The 17,153-nt window shown below is 40.7% G+C and overlaps 1 protein-coding gene across 1 annotated transcript in view; it reads left to right on the forward strand.

Annotated features, from left to right (window-relative positions):
• The window catches only part of LOC145408169 (uncharacterized), a 213,681-nt gene extending 198,463 nt beyond the window's left edge, over positions 1-15,218 (forward strand). The window contains exons 11-14 of the mRNA XM_080278923.1: positions 1,380-1,580; positions 3,645-3,890; positions 9,463-9,594; positions 14,814-15,218. Of these exons, the coding sequence (XP_080135049.1) occupies positions 1,380-1,580; positions 3,645-3,890; positions 9,463-9,594; positions 14,814-15,142 (908 nt within the window). The 3' untranslated portion in view covers positions 15,143-15,218. The remainder of the gene's footprint in view (positions 1-1,379; positions 1,581-3,644; positions 3,891-9,462; positions 9,595-14,813) is intronic.
• The last annotated feature ends 1,935 nt before the right edge of the window (positions 15,219-17,153 follow it).

Here is a 17,153-nt window from a genome sequence, read left to right on the forward strand (position 1 = left end):
CCGTGAGAGTGGGGCTGCGACAGGGATGTGTGATGTCGCCTTGGTTGTTTAATATTTACATGGATGGTGTTGTAAGGAGGTGAATGCAAGAGTTTTAGGTGGTCTGAGTCTGGTAAATGTTGATGGAGGAGAGTTGAATCTGAAGTAGCTGCTGTTTGCAGATGATACTGCGCTGGTGACTGATTCAGAGGAGAGATTGAGACAGTTGGTAGAGGAGTTTGGAAGGGTGTGTGAAAGGAGGAAATTGAAAGTAAATGAGAATAAGAGTAAAGTGATGAAGTGTACGAGGTTGATAGATGGTAGGGGGATGAATATAGTTTTGAATGGTGAGTTGCTTGAGGAGGCAGATTGTTTTAAATATCTAGGGTCACATGTTGCTGTGGATGGAAGAATAGATGCAGAAGTGAAGTTTAGAATAAATGAAGTAGGAAAGGTGCTGGGAGGAATGAAAAAAGTGTTTAAATGTCGTTCGCTTAGAATGGATGTAAAGAGAAGGCTGTATGAGGGTGTTGTGGTACCGACTGCATTATATGGGGCTGAAACATGGAATATGGGTGTAGCAGAGAGGAAAAGTTTGAATGTAATGGAGATGAGATGTCTGAGGAGTATGTGTGGAGGACGCGTATGGATCGGGTGCGAAATGATGAAGTGCGAAGGAGAACTGGAGTTGTTCGGGAGATGGCTGGTAGAGTTGAGCAGAGGGTGTTGCAATGGTTTGGACATATGGAGAGAATGGATAATGAGCAATTGGTGAAAAAGATAACTAGATCTGATGTGAGAGGTGTAAGGCTGAGAGGAAGACCACGAATAGGATGGATGGACAGTGTGAAGAGAGCGCTGGATGCGAGAGGGATGTCTGTTGAGCAAGGAAGAGTGGCTGTGCGTGACAGAAATAAATGGAGAGAAATTGTGAATGAATAAGTGATGACGCAGCCCTGAGGGGATATTCTCCCGCATTTGGTCTGATCAGCTAGTCAAGTCAGGTGCGGGTAAGGGGATGGGTCTGTTATGATGTGGCAGGGGTAAACCAGTTCTGCTGTCGGGCCCTGCTGCGGATGTCACTGATTGCATTGCCCAGTTGACCCTTGTGCGGTGTGGTGCGGTGAGGATCTGTCCGTTCTCCCCTTTGGGGCTAAGATGCAAATGAATGTGTTTGAATGGATGAGTAAATGGAGAGTGAGTCGTCCTGTCTCGGCTACCTCCCTTTCCTTGGGGGAAGCAGCCTAGGTATATAGATAGATAGATAGGCTGTACTTATTACAGTTCTTGTAAATTCAGTATTTAATTTTTTCTGTTTACTTTGTTAATGTAAATAAAATCTTGAGGAAACACTGTAAATTAGTAAAAGTAAATAACGTATGTTAATCCTTCCCATGCAGATTGCTCGTATGAGGATTGTGTAAACTACAAAGAGGGATGTGAGACAGCCTGTTCTGAGCGATGTGGGCGTCCATTTTTCTTGTGCTGTCGTGCCCATCTAGGTGATGGACTTGTAGAATGTGCCCGGCGGGAGAATTGTTGTCGGGGTGCCTGGTTCCACATTAACAGAAGGTGTTCAGGGCTTCTCAAGGCACCAAAGGGTGAGGCATGGATACAATAACTGACAGTGAGCAGGGAATGTGACACAGTGCTTAGCTAGTTAATGTAATAGCTTCTATGTGTGTGCCATGCCACATCTCATGAGGTATAACCTTAGAAAAAGAACCTCTAGGTATTCTTTGTGTCCAGTACTGACCCCTATAATAATGTATGGTACTTTATCTCATTGACTCTATATTTTTAGTCATACCTTTGATGTATCTTTATCATGTGTCATCCTGGTGTATTTCTTACTAATAACTCACACAGTTTATCTGTGTAGTTATTGGATCTTGAGAGTACAAGCAACAACAGACTTGCCAGGAAGAGGGCATGTCTTAAAACGACTAACTCTTTTTAGCCAGATTCATCCTTGCCGTTATCCACGTCATAACACTGTTGTCTCTCTCTTATTAATACAGCTATATTATCATCACCGTAATTCAGTAGCCCATTTTCAAATGGAGTAGCAATATCCAGTGCTTGCCTCTTTGATCCCATTTTCATAATTTATGGGAGGAGAGGCAGTGTTCACATTATTTTACATGTAGCACTTCAGTATACTGCAGTAGGTAATAAATTACTTTGTATATGCAATACACAGAATATATTTATTTTATAAGGCTGTGTTCCCTGTTGCATTTTTTTTTTTTTTTTTTTTTTTTTCTCCACCTGATGGCTCCTTTTTAAGCTACATAATCTCCTGTAGCAGTTCAGTCAAATCCACTAACCAAGGTCCCTTTTGAGGATCTCACTCCATATTTTTTGCAGTCTACCAGCAGGGGCTGGTGTACACAACTTTACGGAGTTATTCTTTTACCTCATCTCGTGTCTAAACCACCACAACCTACCCATGCATATCATTGCTACACTTTAGTTTCAAGAACAAGAGTTTTATGGCTGCAGTATCACTGACACTTGCCTGTGTCACTGGCTAGTTTCGTTTTTCATTTATAAAGGCTCCAACATGATTGCATGCATTGGCCTTGGTCACCTAATGGCGGCTCTCCATACTGCTCAATCTCTGGCGGCCTCTCTATTCAGTTCCTTATCCCTGAGGTCATACTCTGTCACCTCATCCCAGGTCTTTTTCGGTCTGCCTCTTGCAACCCAACCCCTAACATTCGCACTTCTCTCATTCTGCACCCATTTGTCATCCCCCATCGTCTCCACATGCCCAGACCGTCTCAATTTACCCCTCCTCATCACAACAGTACACTCCAGTCCCACACTACGGTACTTCTCAGCTCTTCCATCATTAACCTAGCCTCCCCTGACCTCGCATTCAAGGACGCACTGCACACCCTGATGCAGAATAAAATCTAAGGTTCCTGGAACTTTCAGAACCTTGTATGTTAAATCAGTTTAATCTTTTGAAAATTTATTAAGTATTCTGGCAAAAACTTATGGTGTTTATTCACCCCTTACCCATCTTATACCGGTGGAATTGTTTCTAGATGTATCATACTAAGATTGTGTACATATCATTCTTGCTATTTCACTACCAGCTTTTGTCAGAATGATTTGGTCTTATTAGAGAGGAAGGCTTTTCGTCATGACATAACTTGATAACTGTTGCACAAACAGTCCTTGCTTTAAGTTGAGGATGCATTCCAGCATATCCGTATATCATTCATAAAACTGGTACTGTAAACATAGGAAAACTTAGGGGGAAAAAAAAAAGAAGGGTTCCAATCTTGGTGGCACCACCTCCCAGGCGATCACCAGGGATCCAAACTGTCCTAACCATCCTGTCCTGGTGTAGTATGGTAACCCAGTGCTGCCATTGTCTTGGGGCACCTCGCCCAAAGTGCAGCATCCAGTGTGCCAATCTCCTCTGATCTCACTGGATATCTGGTGAGGGTGATAGGTTTCCCTGGATGCTCCTGTGTTCTGCCGCAGTGACACTGCAGACAACCCAACAGCTTAGGAAACATAGCTGATAAACTTAAGAGGGAACAGTGGAACTTTATTAGTTAATTTTTCTGTATTGTAATTTGCTGTGGACTTATGGGGAGGGAGGAGGCAGCTTTAGAACGAGGACTTACAGTATTACTTTGATCCAGATGACTGGCTGTGTCGATGGTGCTCTCCACGTCGGCGAGTTGGTGGTGTTGAGATTGAGGAAGATGGGGGTGCTTGGGAATACCACCGGGGACTCCTTTGGTATTGCCTCCTCCTCCTAGTGGGCGGCACTGCAGAGGCCCAGGGCAATGGTTGGCTCCAGCATGCCCTGTGGAAGGTGTGCATGCCATTGTTTCACACGTATGGCCACACTCACTATCTTCAACAAGGGTACTCATTTCTTTCTGGTGAGCTCATGGGCTTCTGGTTTTTGCATGAAGTGTTACCTGAATTTGTCTTCATTAACTGACTTACTGTATATGGTGTTTCCTGTCAAAATTTTGTGGATTTAAAGTACATGTATGACAGTACAGTATGTAACGATTAGTGTAGTACTTTTCACTAACACTTTTGGCATTGTAGAACTTGCAAGGGTTTCATCCAATACATTCACTCCCAAATTCCTCTGCCCAAGAGTGTTTTATACTTTTTCATCCTCAGGTCATTACCATGTTATAATGGCAGTGATTCGTCATGTAAAAACTTTCTCTTTGACACCATTGTGGTGCCTGAATGCCCAAATAAGGGTAAATGTTACAAACATTAGGGTAACAACATAAACAACTGAAAAATATTAACTTAGACATGTAGTAGGTTGAGGTGCTCACCATCCACTCAGTCGATGTAGTGCTGCTCTCTGGTGTCTGCCCTTTCCTCTCCTCCATCCATCTTTCCTTTCATCCTCTTTTGTCTTTCTGTCCTTCATTCTTTCCTCATCCTTCTGCCTACAGGTGACATTACACTTACTCTTCTGTCTTTCTTTCCTTCATTCTTTCCTCTTCCTTCTGCCTGTGGGTGACTCTACAGATTGACAAGCCAAATGATTTCCTGTACACCAGGAAACCATTTACTATGCTGGGTGGTAACCATATAACTAAATTTTGGCGCCTGGTGGTTTAGTGGGTAATTACGGAGCTCCAATCGGATTGAGCCAGTGAACGTTTATATCCAAGGGGTGGTTGGGGTTTATTGCTCACGTAATGTCACTCGGGTGAGTGGGGCTGGTCGCTCTCATCTTAAATGTCAGGACCAACTTGCTTGACCCTGGACTGCTACGCATCTCGTGGGGCAACGTAGAATTGGATGATGAATGAATGAAATAAAGAAATGGTCAAAGCAATTGTGGACATTACTACAAACCACTTCTAAAGCAAAAATCTTAATATAGTAATCCCTCTACTATCCGACGTAATAGAGCCAAAGGCATGTCCAGAAAGTGGGCCCCTGGTTCTTGGACTGGTACATAAAGACCCTAACCCAGCCTAACTTTGAAAGCCACCTAAATAACTCCCTAACGGACATGCATAGCACCTATTTAAACCTATTTAAGACCCTATTCACACCAATAATGGACATAAAGCATGAAATAAATGAAAAGGAACCAAAGAATGAGGAATTAGAATTGACTGTACCACAGCCAGGGTACTTACAGCACATCTGTGGCTGCCTTCTCTAAAGGCTTTGGCGGTGATGAAAATGCTCTTGAAGCATGTACAGTAATCTCGTGTTGTGCTGCACTTACAGTAATTCTTTGCACTGTGAGTTATAATTGTTTAACACTGCACATTGTTAATTGCACCACGCCAGTTTCAACTGCCAGTTTGCACGCCACAGTTAATCCTCTGCATTCTAAATTCTAATTTCTTAACACTGCACGACACTGTAAATTCCCGTGTGGTCTAGTGGCGAGGTATTGCAGTTTATTCACTATTTATTCACAAAAAATGAGCACATGTGGCTTCCACTGCAATAAGCATCTGGTCCTGATCGAAGTTAGGCAGTAACTGTTTGTGCCTTGGTGGTGACGGGGAAACAGAGTTGCCAGATCGCAATGGCCACATTACCAAACTCCTCAATTTTCATTGCCAAATTTAACTTTTCATTACCTAATTCGTAAAGCTAGCATTTATTCTTCACTAATTATATATACAAGTGTAAATAAATGTAATCACTCTTCGTATAATTAACAGCATGTTGATTATTTTCGTGCTATGTTGGCTAGCAGATTAATCAGAGAGAGCAAACAATCTACCATCTCCATCCTGTGTATCCTCATGCATGTGAAAAATCCATTTGGTAATGCATTATTCTGATTCATTACTAAACGAATTTTTCATTAGCAAACTGGCCCACATTTGGTAATGAAAAATACCAAATGGCAACCCTGACAGGGGAGGGGGGAGGAAGGAAGGGGTGAAGGATCCGTGGTGTAACAGCTGTTCGGTGCCGTGCAGCAATTTCAAATTATGGATGGAAAAAAATTTTGGATTTTGGGGGATTATTATTATTATTATTATTATTATTATTATTTTTTTTTTTTAATTTTTTTTTTTTTTTGGGTTCTGAAGGTCCAGGCCCATAATGTCCGGCAAGTGGGGTGTCCAGAAAGTGGGCGTCCGGAGTGTACAGGGATTACTGTACATAGCTTAACCTAATCCAACAAAGCCAGATGTTGCTCATTGGTTATTTCACAACAATTTTGGCCGTTGTAACCCACCATCCACTCACTCGATGTAGTGCTGCTTTGGGTGTCTGCCGTTTCCTCTCTTCCTTCCATCCCCTTCTGTCTTTCTTTCCTTCATTCTTTCCACTTCTTTCTGCCTTTGGGTGACTTGACACTCCCTCTTGTCTTTCCTTCATTCTTTCCTCTTCCTTCTGCCTATGGGTGACTCTACACTGAGTGACAAGCCAAGTGGTTTCCTATACACCAGGAAACCATTTAATATGCTGGGTGGCAACCATATAACCAAATTATGGCACCTGGTGGTTTGATGGGTAATTAAAGCACTCTAGTCAGATTGAGCCTGTGTAGGTTTATCTCCAAGGGGTGGTTGAGGTTTATTGCTCACATAATACACTTAGGGATGAGTGAGGCTATTCACTTTCATCTTAAATGTCAGGACCAACTTGCATAGCCCCAGTCCCCAACGCTTCTCCTGGGGCATCATTGAATTGGATGATGGATAGGTGGTAGTTTGTCTAACCCTTAGCCACTTGATGATGACATGGAAGGCCAAGGTGGAAAGGTGAGGTATGGAATGTGTGGAAGTTGAGGAAACATAAGATTTGATGAAGTAAAGCAGTTGGAAAAATACAGTATGTTCAGAGATGCACATAATAGAATTGCCCCCCTCACTTTTTTTTGTTTTTTTTTTTTTTTTTTTTTTTTGATGGAATGTTCCCTTCCCCACAAGCATTGTGTGCAGATTTTTGTGGATCATTTGGTATGTGGGGTGGAGCAGAAAAGTATGAAAGCTTGGATAATGAATGAAAGGGGGAGTGGTCCACTTCTGTAGATTCCAGCCTTTCTAATTTCTTGTTGTTGCGGATTTGGAAGAGGTGGGTGGGGGCATATACTTCTCCCTGTTTTTGGCAAAACAAAGATAACTTGTTATAAAATAATGTTATTCACCAAAGTATATGCAGTGAATATCTTGCATAAATGTTATCATAGTCATTTTAATTAAATGAGAGATTTTGTAATAAATTTTGAGGAATTTGGTAATGAGCCAGCATGAATTCAAACTTGTGGTAATTCTGCTAGAATTTATTGCCCCCCCCCCCTCACCCACCTTTCCAGAGTGTTGGATCCACCCCTGATAATGATGAGCTCCATTATCTTCATGGTCAGTTTTACTTAATGGTGGGTACATTAAGTTAGGATAAAAAATCATGGACATAAATGCACAGCTACACCGGGACATATGAAGAAGTAGAGTAGAATTTTAGGTGACTTAATAATTTTGAAAATCAGTTGTTCAATATATATATGGATGGGGTGATGAGAGAAATAAAAACATGAGTAATGGAGAGGGGGATGGCATTGGTAATGAATGGTGATGGATGGAATATATACCGTATCAAATTTGTTGTATGCTGATTTCCTTCATTCTTTCACCTTCCTTCTGGCTGTGAGTGACTCTACATTGAGTGACAAGCCAAATGGTTTCCAGTACACCAGGAAACCATTTACTACCTTGGGTGGTAACCACATAATCAGATTTTGGCGCCTGGTGGTTTAGTGGGTAATTACGACACTCCAGTCAGATTGGGCCAGTGAAGGTTTATATCCAAGGGATGGTTGGGGTTTATTGCTCATATAATGCCACTCATGGATGAGTGAGGCTGGTCACTCTCATCTTAAATGTCAGGACCAACTTGCCTAGCCCTGGGCTCCTACACTTCTAATGGAGCAACATAGGATCGAATGATGGATGTATGGATGTTGTATGGTGATGATGCAGTACTGCTTGCAAATACTGAACAAGACTAGTGCAGAATTTTGCTAATGTCTGTGAGTGTCGTGCCTTGAGAGTAAATGTAGAAAAGAGTAAAGTGATGGCTATTGAGAGAGAAGGTGACTACAGTGTGATGTTACAGTGAATGGAGAGAGACTAGAATTGATGAGAGAGTTCAAATACCTGGGTACAGTGATAGAAAAGAAAGGAAAATGTGTAAAAGAAGTGGAAAGTAGAGTGACACAAGGAAGGAAAGTAGCTGGTGCCATGAGGGCCTTGATAAGAAACAGAGGCTTGAGTGTTGCAGCTGCAAGAGGCTTACATGAAGAAGTTTTAGTGCCAGCTTTAACATATGGATGTGAGACAATGGTGTGGCATGAAAATGAAAAGTCAAGAGTAAGAGCAGTGAAGATGGGACTGCTGAGGAATGTATGTGGAGTACAGAGAGTGGATACAATACGAGATAATGTGATTTGTGAAAGATGTTGAGTGAAGAAGTCTTTGGACACCAGAATCGAAGAGAGTGTACTGAGATGGTATGGTCATGTTGAGAGAATGGATAACAATAGAGTGGTGAAAAAGGTCTATCTGAGTGAAATTGAAGGAGGGAGGAGGTGAGGTAGGCCAAGGAGAAGTTGGAGGGATATGGTGGATGAGTGCGTGAGGAAGAGAGGTTTGGAGTCGTTGAGGCAAGGGGACTGACAAGAGATCAAGCTGGCTGGATGAATATTATGAGGAGAAGCACATGATCAGGGATTTGGCACCCCTTTTTAACGTCACAGCCTCCGGATTGACTATCGAATACATGTATATGAAGCTACACAACATTTTGAATGTTTTTGGCATATAAGATAGAGCCAGGATTCCCGGGGCTTGAGTGGTGAGTGAATGGAAGTGTGGCCCATTGGATTGGGCAAATTTGGTCTGTCTGGACATTGCTACTCCTCACTCTGCCCTAAGGTGGGAAAGGAGGTGCAGATGTTGATGATGATGATGAAAATCAGTATTCATGGCACTAGTTTCAGATAGCTGGTGCAGCATTTAGGTTCTACCTTTCAGATTTTGAAAAAGAGGTCTGGTACTTGTGTATTATTCTTTGATTAAGATCATATCCTTTTTACTTTAGTACTGTTATCACAAGGTAATTTTATTTAGTTTAGGGAAAACAATGTGGTGCATGGAATACAAACAGTTTGTTTTGCTCTGGCCTTGCAGTGACCAGATGATTTAATTCAATTGAGGGAAGATCTTTCATAATGTTGAAGTTAATATCTTGGTTTCAGTATTCATTCAGACACATTAAGCAAGTGACTGTAACACAATTCTCCACATGTTGCAATCCTCAAAAACATCCATGGTCCTAACTGGTAATCCTCTACCTCCTCTCCCTTGTACAGAATGCTCTTCCACTCTTGTGCCACATTGCAGACTCTCTCTCTCTCTCTCTCTCATGTTGTTTGAGCTGATTGATCATCCAACATTCCTCTGATATGTGTAATGCATTGGTGGGTTTGGATGGCAGGTGTGGCTGGCCGCGTTCCTCGTTTGGCAGCACATGATATGGTTCACAACCGTACCCTCAACCTCAGAGGGGGTACTAACAGCAATATAAGTTGGGATCGTGCTGTCAGGTTGCTCAACAGGGAGACCAGAGGTAAGTATTGTACTGGTTAATTATAACTTAAATCAACAGGGAGAGATTGCCAGGTTAATGACATTGATGAATGGTGCTATCAAGTTTGATGTATTATTTATTATCAGAAAGTTTTTTGGCCCATCTGATGGAGCCAAGATTCCATGGGCTTGAATGTTGAATGAATGGAAGCAATGCCCATTGAATTGGGCAAATTTAGGTTGTCTGGACGTTGCTACTCCTTACCCTGCCCTAGAGTGGGAAAGGAGGTCTGGATGACGATGGTGATGATGATGATGATGATGATGATGATAAGATGAGAAGGAAAATACTGTCTGTACCATAACAAATGATTTTAATGTACAGTACTGAAATGGCACAGGATATGGATGATTGCCCTAGGAAAGTCTGTGATGGGTATGGACTGAGGCCAGAAGGCCGGTAGCTGACCATATGCAGAGCTTTTAGGTAGTGGAATTTGTCACATTTACAAAATGGAGTGGTACTGAAGAGGAGCCTACATGTGGTGTTGCTGTGCAACTTGGGTGGAGCAGCAACAGCATCCACCCAAGAGTCAGATAATCTCATATTTCCCTGCACTTTGCTGTGGAAAGGACCCTGGTCCAACCCTAGTGACATATTATATACCACAAGGGAGTACTGGCTCCTTGCATGTTGTACTGTACTGTACCTATAGGTCATCCCAACAGAAGCAGTTCCTTCTTTGTGGTTGATGGGTCTGCTCAACCAGCCTGATAGCGTGAGGTTAAGCAACACAGTCGTGTGTTGAGTCTGAGCCAAACTGTCACTTATTGCATCACTCTTTGACAAACCTACTACTTTCTAATCTCAAGGGGAGTTTAGTTTCATTTGATGTGGTTTTTGGATTACCACATGGATAGAGGCTGTACAGCATGGTACAGTCTTTAGCCATACAACAAGAGATTGGTTATGTATAATGTTGTGCCAAATAATGTTCATGCTAAAATGAACTGTAACATATATTTACATGTAAAATAGGGGGTCAGCTTCTGAGAACCCCATTTTTTTCATTAAAACTGTATACAGTAATCCCTCCACTATCCGTTGTAATAGAGCCAAAGGCATGTCCGGAAAGTGGTCCCGTTCGGAAAGTGGGCCCCTGGTTCTTGGACTGGTACATAAAGACCCTAACCCGCCTAACTTTGAAAGCCACCTAAATAACTCCCTAACGGATATGCATAGCACCTATTTAAACCTATTTAAGACCCTATTCACACCAATAATGGACATAAAGCATGAAATAAATGAAAAGGAACCAAAGAATGAGGAATTAGAATTGACTGTACCACAGCCAGGGTACTTACAGCACGTCTGTGGCCGCCTTCTCTGTGGCAATGGTGAAAATGCTCTTGAAGCACGTACAGTAATCTAGTGTTGTGCTGCACTTACAGTAATTCTTTGCACTGTGAGTTATGATTGTTTAACACTGCACATTGTTAATTGCACCACGCCAGTTTTAACTGCCAGTTTGCACTCCATAGTTAATCCTTTGCACTCTAAATTCTAATTTCTTAACACTACACAACACTGTAAATTCCCGTGTGGTCTGGTGGCGAGGTATTCCAGTTTATTCACTATTTATTCACAAAAAATGAGCACGTGTGGCTTCCATTGCGATAAGCATCTACTCACGATCGAAGTTAGGCAGTAACTGTTGGTGGTGACGCGGAAACAGAGTTGCCAGATTGCAACAGCCACATCACCAAACTCCTCAATTTTCATTGCCAGATTTAAATTTTCATTACCTAATTCGTAAAGCTAGTATTTATTCTTCACTAATTATATATACTGTACAAGTGTAAATAAATGTAATCACTCTCCTTATAATTAACAGCATGTTGATTATTTTCACTGTCTAGGCTAGCAGATTAATTAGAGACAGCTGATAATCCACCATCTCCATCCTGTGTATCCTCATACATGTGAAAAATCAGTTTGGTAATGCATTATTCTGATTCATTACCAAACGAATTTTTCATTACCAAATTGGTCCATATTTGGTAATGAAAATTACCAAATGGCATCCCTGACAGGGGAGGGGGGAGGGGAGAGGATGGAAGGGGTTAAGGGGCTGTGGTGTAAACAGCTGTTCGGTGCCATGCGGCAATTTCAAATTACGGATGGGGAAAAAATCGGATTTTGGGGGGATTTTTTTTTCTTTTTTTGTCCATTTTTGGGTTCCGAAGGTCCAGGCCCACAATGTCCGGTAAGTGGGGTGTCCGGAAAGTGGGCGTCCGGATAGTATAGGGATTATACTATAAAGATCAGTTATTATGATGGTGAGTATGTCTGCCTTGGATGCCTACAGCAGTATGTTTACATACATGTTTGCCAACTGGATGCATACAATTTTGCCAACTGGATGCATTAGTGGATGCTAACCTAACCTGAACGAGAGGTGTTGCCCCTCAGACCCCCGTATAATTTTAACCATAGGATTGCCACTGATCCTAGCCTTGAAAGACCCCCAATACCAGTCAGGCAAAAACTTCTAACCTAATCAACCCATGAAAGATATGTACCCAGCATCACACATATTTCACTGAGAGTTACAGGAGCATTTAATAATTAAAAACTTATTGCACAAACTGAAACTTTTGGAAATGATAATTTGTCATCAGCAGTAAAGGAAAAAATACAATGAAATCATCAACAGTGTGTGACTGCACACACCTTATATGGTAAATGTGAGTGCAATAACCCTGAATAATAAAACTAGTCAACCAAGTGGTATAAATATGTGAAAACATAATTTACAATAACCGAACTCACATAATTATCTTACCTAACTTTTTGTATCAGTGCGTAACCTCGTCAAATATTGCAGAAGCCAAAATTTCTAACTCCGAATCCATCACCTCAAAAGTCAGTCACTAAACACTGTTCATCATTGCAATAAATGTGAAGTCATTAATTTTACTGCTTCCTCTTCATTAACCTCTTTAGAGTTTTTATCTTTTTCCAACAAAAAGCCTATCCACATTGTGAACACACCTGACTCTTTTTATCTGATTCTCCGAATGCCACTCTTTCGTTTGCTTTAAACTCCCACAGCACATGCTCCGTCATCCAATACTTGTATTTTACATTTTCCTTGGGAATAAATGCTTTTCTTGTGCTCTTAGCACATTCACTACGAGGAGGAGCTCTTGCTGGGCACCTAGGCATCGTAACAAAATTGGTCAGAACTCTGGGTTAAAATGAGATGTGAGAAAAAATGTTCACAGAGTGACAGTTAACGCAACAAGAGGGTGAGCCAGGCAGGTATAGGATGTGGTTCATATGGGTGGGCTTGGGTCATGGAACCCTAGAGCAACCAGCAAAAGCATAATGCATGGGTTGTAAACAAGCAGAACCATCTGGAAATCCATCACGTAAACACACCTGCTTTGTTTGTCCCATGCAGTTGAGTGATATTATCATGTGTCTTAAGTAATAAGAGAGAATTTAAATGTTACTGTAAGATTATTGCTTCCCTTTGTCTTAAATCTTGACTCAACTGTGATTGCCAAAAATGATGAATTTCACAATGGATGGACACTTAAGCTGACAGTGTAAATTGAAGCTGAGGATGACTGTATGGGATGTGAGAAGTGTATCTGATATCAGTAATAAATTTTATGTTTCTCAAAGGTTCCAGTTGTTCAGAATAATTGACTAGCACTCTGAAACCTCAAATAACAACATGATTGTCTGTTAATAATAGTATTGCTTTGAACAAGTGACACTTATTACACCTGACAGCCATTTATCACAGTACCATTAACAAGCTCCTAAGTTTTTTGGGGAAGAAAAGTTTGCAACAGATTCTTAAGATCCACAAAGGTAGGTTGCTTTATGAATATAGGTAACTTATTAAATAATCCGGTTGCCACTTAAGAAGAGGAATGTGAAGCAAAAAGACACTCGTTATGACTCTAGACTCTTGATGACATAGGGGATAATCATAATTATGCCAGGTAATTGTAGATGTTGCAAAATGAGATAAAATTTCAGCTAGGTACTATATTCGGGGTAGTGGTATGTGTAGGTTGTGGTGACCACCATCCACTTAATCTACTGTTGCCTTCTTCATCCTTCACCTTCATCATTCTATCTCTTTGTCTGACTTCCTCTCTTCCTATTTCTCCCTTTCCTCCTTTCATATTTTATTACTCTTCTTTCCACTTCAGGTGGCTCTACACTGAGTGCCAAGTGTAATGGTTTCCTGTAACCCAGGAAACTATTTACGATGCTGGGTGGTAACCATATAACCAGATAACAGGGTGGCATGGAGCCTGCTATGGTGCCCCTCCTAATTGGGTGGAATGTTCAGATTTGGTGTTCATCCAGCAACCAAACCTTCACTTTTTTCCCAGCATTACGAGACACTGTTAATCACAAGGGAATATCAGTTCAGTGCATGGGACTGCCCTTCAGGGGCGATTGCTTGCCTGCAGTTAATGGATCTGCACAGCCAAACAGATCGGGGTTGATCAACAACAATCCAACAACTGTGTTCAGGTTCACCGAAATTATGAACTTGAAGGTCATTAAACATAGTTTAACTTATTTGTCTTAATTTGATAGCCAGCACCATCCAGTTGAATTTTGGAATAATCAAAATTCATCCATCCATCCATCATCCAATCCTACGTTGCCCCAAGGGGAGCGTAGGAGCCTGGGACTAGTAAATAATGTGGCAGAGCAACCCACAGAAAGTTACAGTAGTCACTGTGAGTGCAGTGAGCAAAAAAAAGACAGTGTCCAAAAACTGTCAGGATCTAAGAACTGTTTTATAGCATCCAAATTCTAAATACAGTATGAATATGATCAAATTCCCCTTGCTGGGGTTAGATCAGGACATCACTTAGCCCTTCTGAATTACCAACTTAAATTTGGGTTGAGTGGAATTACAGATGACACATACCCCACCTATAGAATAGGCCTGCTTCTTCAACACACATAATGAAACAGTGCAAAGCACATGCCACAGTAAGATGCAAACATATCATCAGCAATGTAGGGAACTTATGAGACAACCCCATAGGGGTGGTTGCTTGTCTGAGGTCAGTGGGTCTGCTTGGTCAGGCAGGCCGGGGTTAAGCAACACAGGAACAATTTTAGAATGTCTCACTGTTTATCATTGCTGGTGATTAAACATTTTTTCTCCTTTTCTGTAAGGTTATCATAGCATTCATTACCTTGATTTTATACAGGAGGGGCATGGAGTGAAGGAATAGGGAGTAGCAGTACAAAGGTGATGCAGAGCTGGACATATTCCCTAAGAATGGCCTGGGAGAGGGATATATGCCAAGTAGCAGAGCCATTGAGAATGAATCACCTCAAAATGGTCCCAGATGTGGCTTCTCAGCTGTATCTTAGTAATGCACTTCGTACACTGCCTCCTCTGCCTGGGTGCAGCACACATGCACCTCATGTTGTAACTGTGAAGAACCCAGACAAACTGGTGGAGAAGTTAAAAGAACTTTGCCATCAGGATGCCAAGAGACAAATAAATGAAAGAGAAGGGGAAATGCTGGAGTGAACAATAGTATTTGCTTCTGTTTGTATGTGTGGATGCCCGTTCCTGTGTAAAACATTCAGTACTGTATACTTCAAACGGTGGGTCAGCATATGAAATGCATTTACACTTAAAAAATAATTTCTATTATTGTGATAATGTGTAAAATAAGTTTCAGACTGTTGTAGTTAAAACCTAACTACAAGTGATTGCATATTGCATTTACTTACGGTGTTTATTTCAGACTGTTGGAGATGCAGCAGAAGTTTTTGAAGCTACTGTTAGCTTTATGTGGAGGGCATTAGATTTGTGACCATCTATAATTGATATAAATTTCTGTACTTCATTTTATACTTACATTGAATGTTGTAAATGCATATCACAAACGAGAAGCAGCTCATACTGAATGGTAAGAATGAGCTGATGTTTTCATATTTTATTTATTTATTTCTCTTTTCCTGAAGTGAAAGGTTCTTTTCTGTGTGTGCTATAACTGCCATATCCTAAGCTGTAGTTCAACTTCTCCACTGTATCAGAGGAGCATTATTGAACCCATCACACAGGCTAAAGCATCAAGCTAAGTTTAGAATTGTAATAATAGAAACCCAACCAGTTGTTACATAATATAATGTGTTCAGTAATTTTAAGAGCTACTGTAAGTCCTCTTGTCTGACCATTGGACCATGATTGTAAATTGAAGTCATATTGTAGGATATTGCACGAAGTTCAGTCATTGTTTCATGAAAATGGTTTCATTTTTCACTCCAGTGGTTAGGTATCACAGTATGGCAAGGGTGGTTTCGCTTGCCACCTTGACTGCCAGTAGGCTCACTGGAATGAAGGGACCATCTCAATTCAGTCACAAAGTTAGGGAAAAGGTGCATAGAATTTCTCTTTACTAATAAAAAATTCCATAAATTTTCAGAAGATTCACAAGTTTCAAGGTTTAAACTCCCTGAAGACCAGCTCTAGAAAGTAACCTTGGTAGGCTAGTGACACAGCAATATGAATGCTTATTCCCAAAGTGGCTCAGTCAGTCCTCTGACCCTACCATCTTTGACTGGCTGTACCATAGAGTTGCTCCTCCCCTCCATGCATTCGTGTTCATGATAAGGCAATGAAGAATTTGATGATAGATGAATTAAGTTTTATTGTGTGTGTGTGTGTGTGTAAAGAAGAACCAGAAATTAATCATAGTTTTTTTTTTTTTTTTTTTTTTTTCGGGCTGCCTTTATTTATTTATTTATTTATTTATTTATTTGCATATTTTTTCACATTGTGTTCAACCATGAATGTAATTTGCATGGACTGAGCCTGTATGACTCATGTTGCAAATGGTAGGTTAATACTGTATTGATTTTCTAAGCATGCTTTCCCCTTCATTAGAGATTCTAGACTGTAATTTCTCATGGTTACCATTTCATTAGGTGTTCTGAGCTGCCTATTATATTATTTTTTATTTATTTATTTATTTATTTATTTATTTGTTTATTTTTGATATAGAATTACTGTAAATCTTATTGTGTGAAAGAAGAAAATGTATCTTCTGAAAGGAGGATAGGTAAATTTCAAGATGAAAGCATAAGAGAAGCATTCTAAAGGCAGTTTTCTGGATTGGATTTGGAAAGTGCTAATACTCAGTCCATTGAAAGTACATAACATGCCACACCCCTTTCTTTGCAGCTCATACTTGACCTGATATTACATCCAGTAGGAATACACAAAATCATTATCCTTATATTGTGTTTTCTTTTCATCACTGGTGTGCTATTTGCTTGAGTCCTGGACAAAGGTACAGTTTCACTTGACCCACTATTTCTCGGTAAAATTATGACTTCGTTATTTCTTCATAAGACCAATGCAGTATGAGGGTACAGCCAGTCATAGCCTATATATTTTTTTTATACAAGTTGGTTTTTAACTGTCATAGGGTTTTTATGTGATGAATTATTTATTATAATTTATTGAAATAGAGTACAGTACATAAATTCATTTGGATCATCATAGTATAAAGGGAATGTAAGCTTGGGTAGAT

The sequence above is a fragment of the Coenobita brevimanus genome, chromosome 76, assembly GCF_032717465.1.
Source record: "Coenobita brevimanus isolate Jiangsu-jjx chromosome 76, ASM3271746v2, whole genome shotgun sequence".
NCBI lineage: Eukaryota > Metazoa > Arthropoda > Malacostraca > Decapoda > Coenobitidae > Coenobita > Coenobita brevimanus.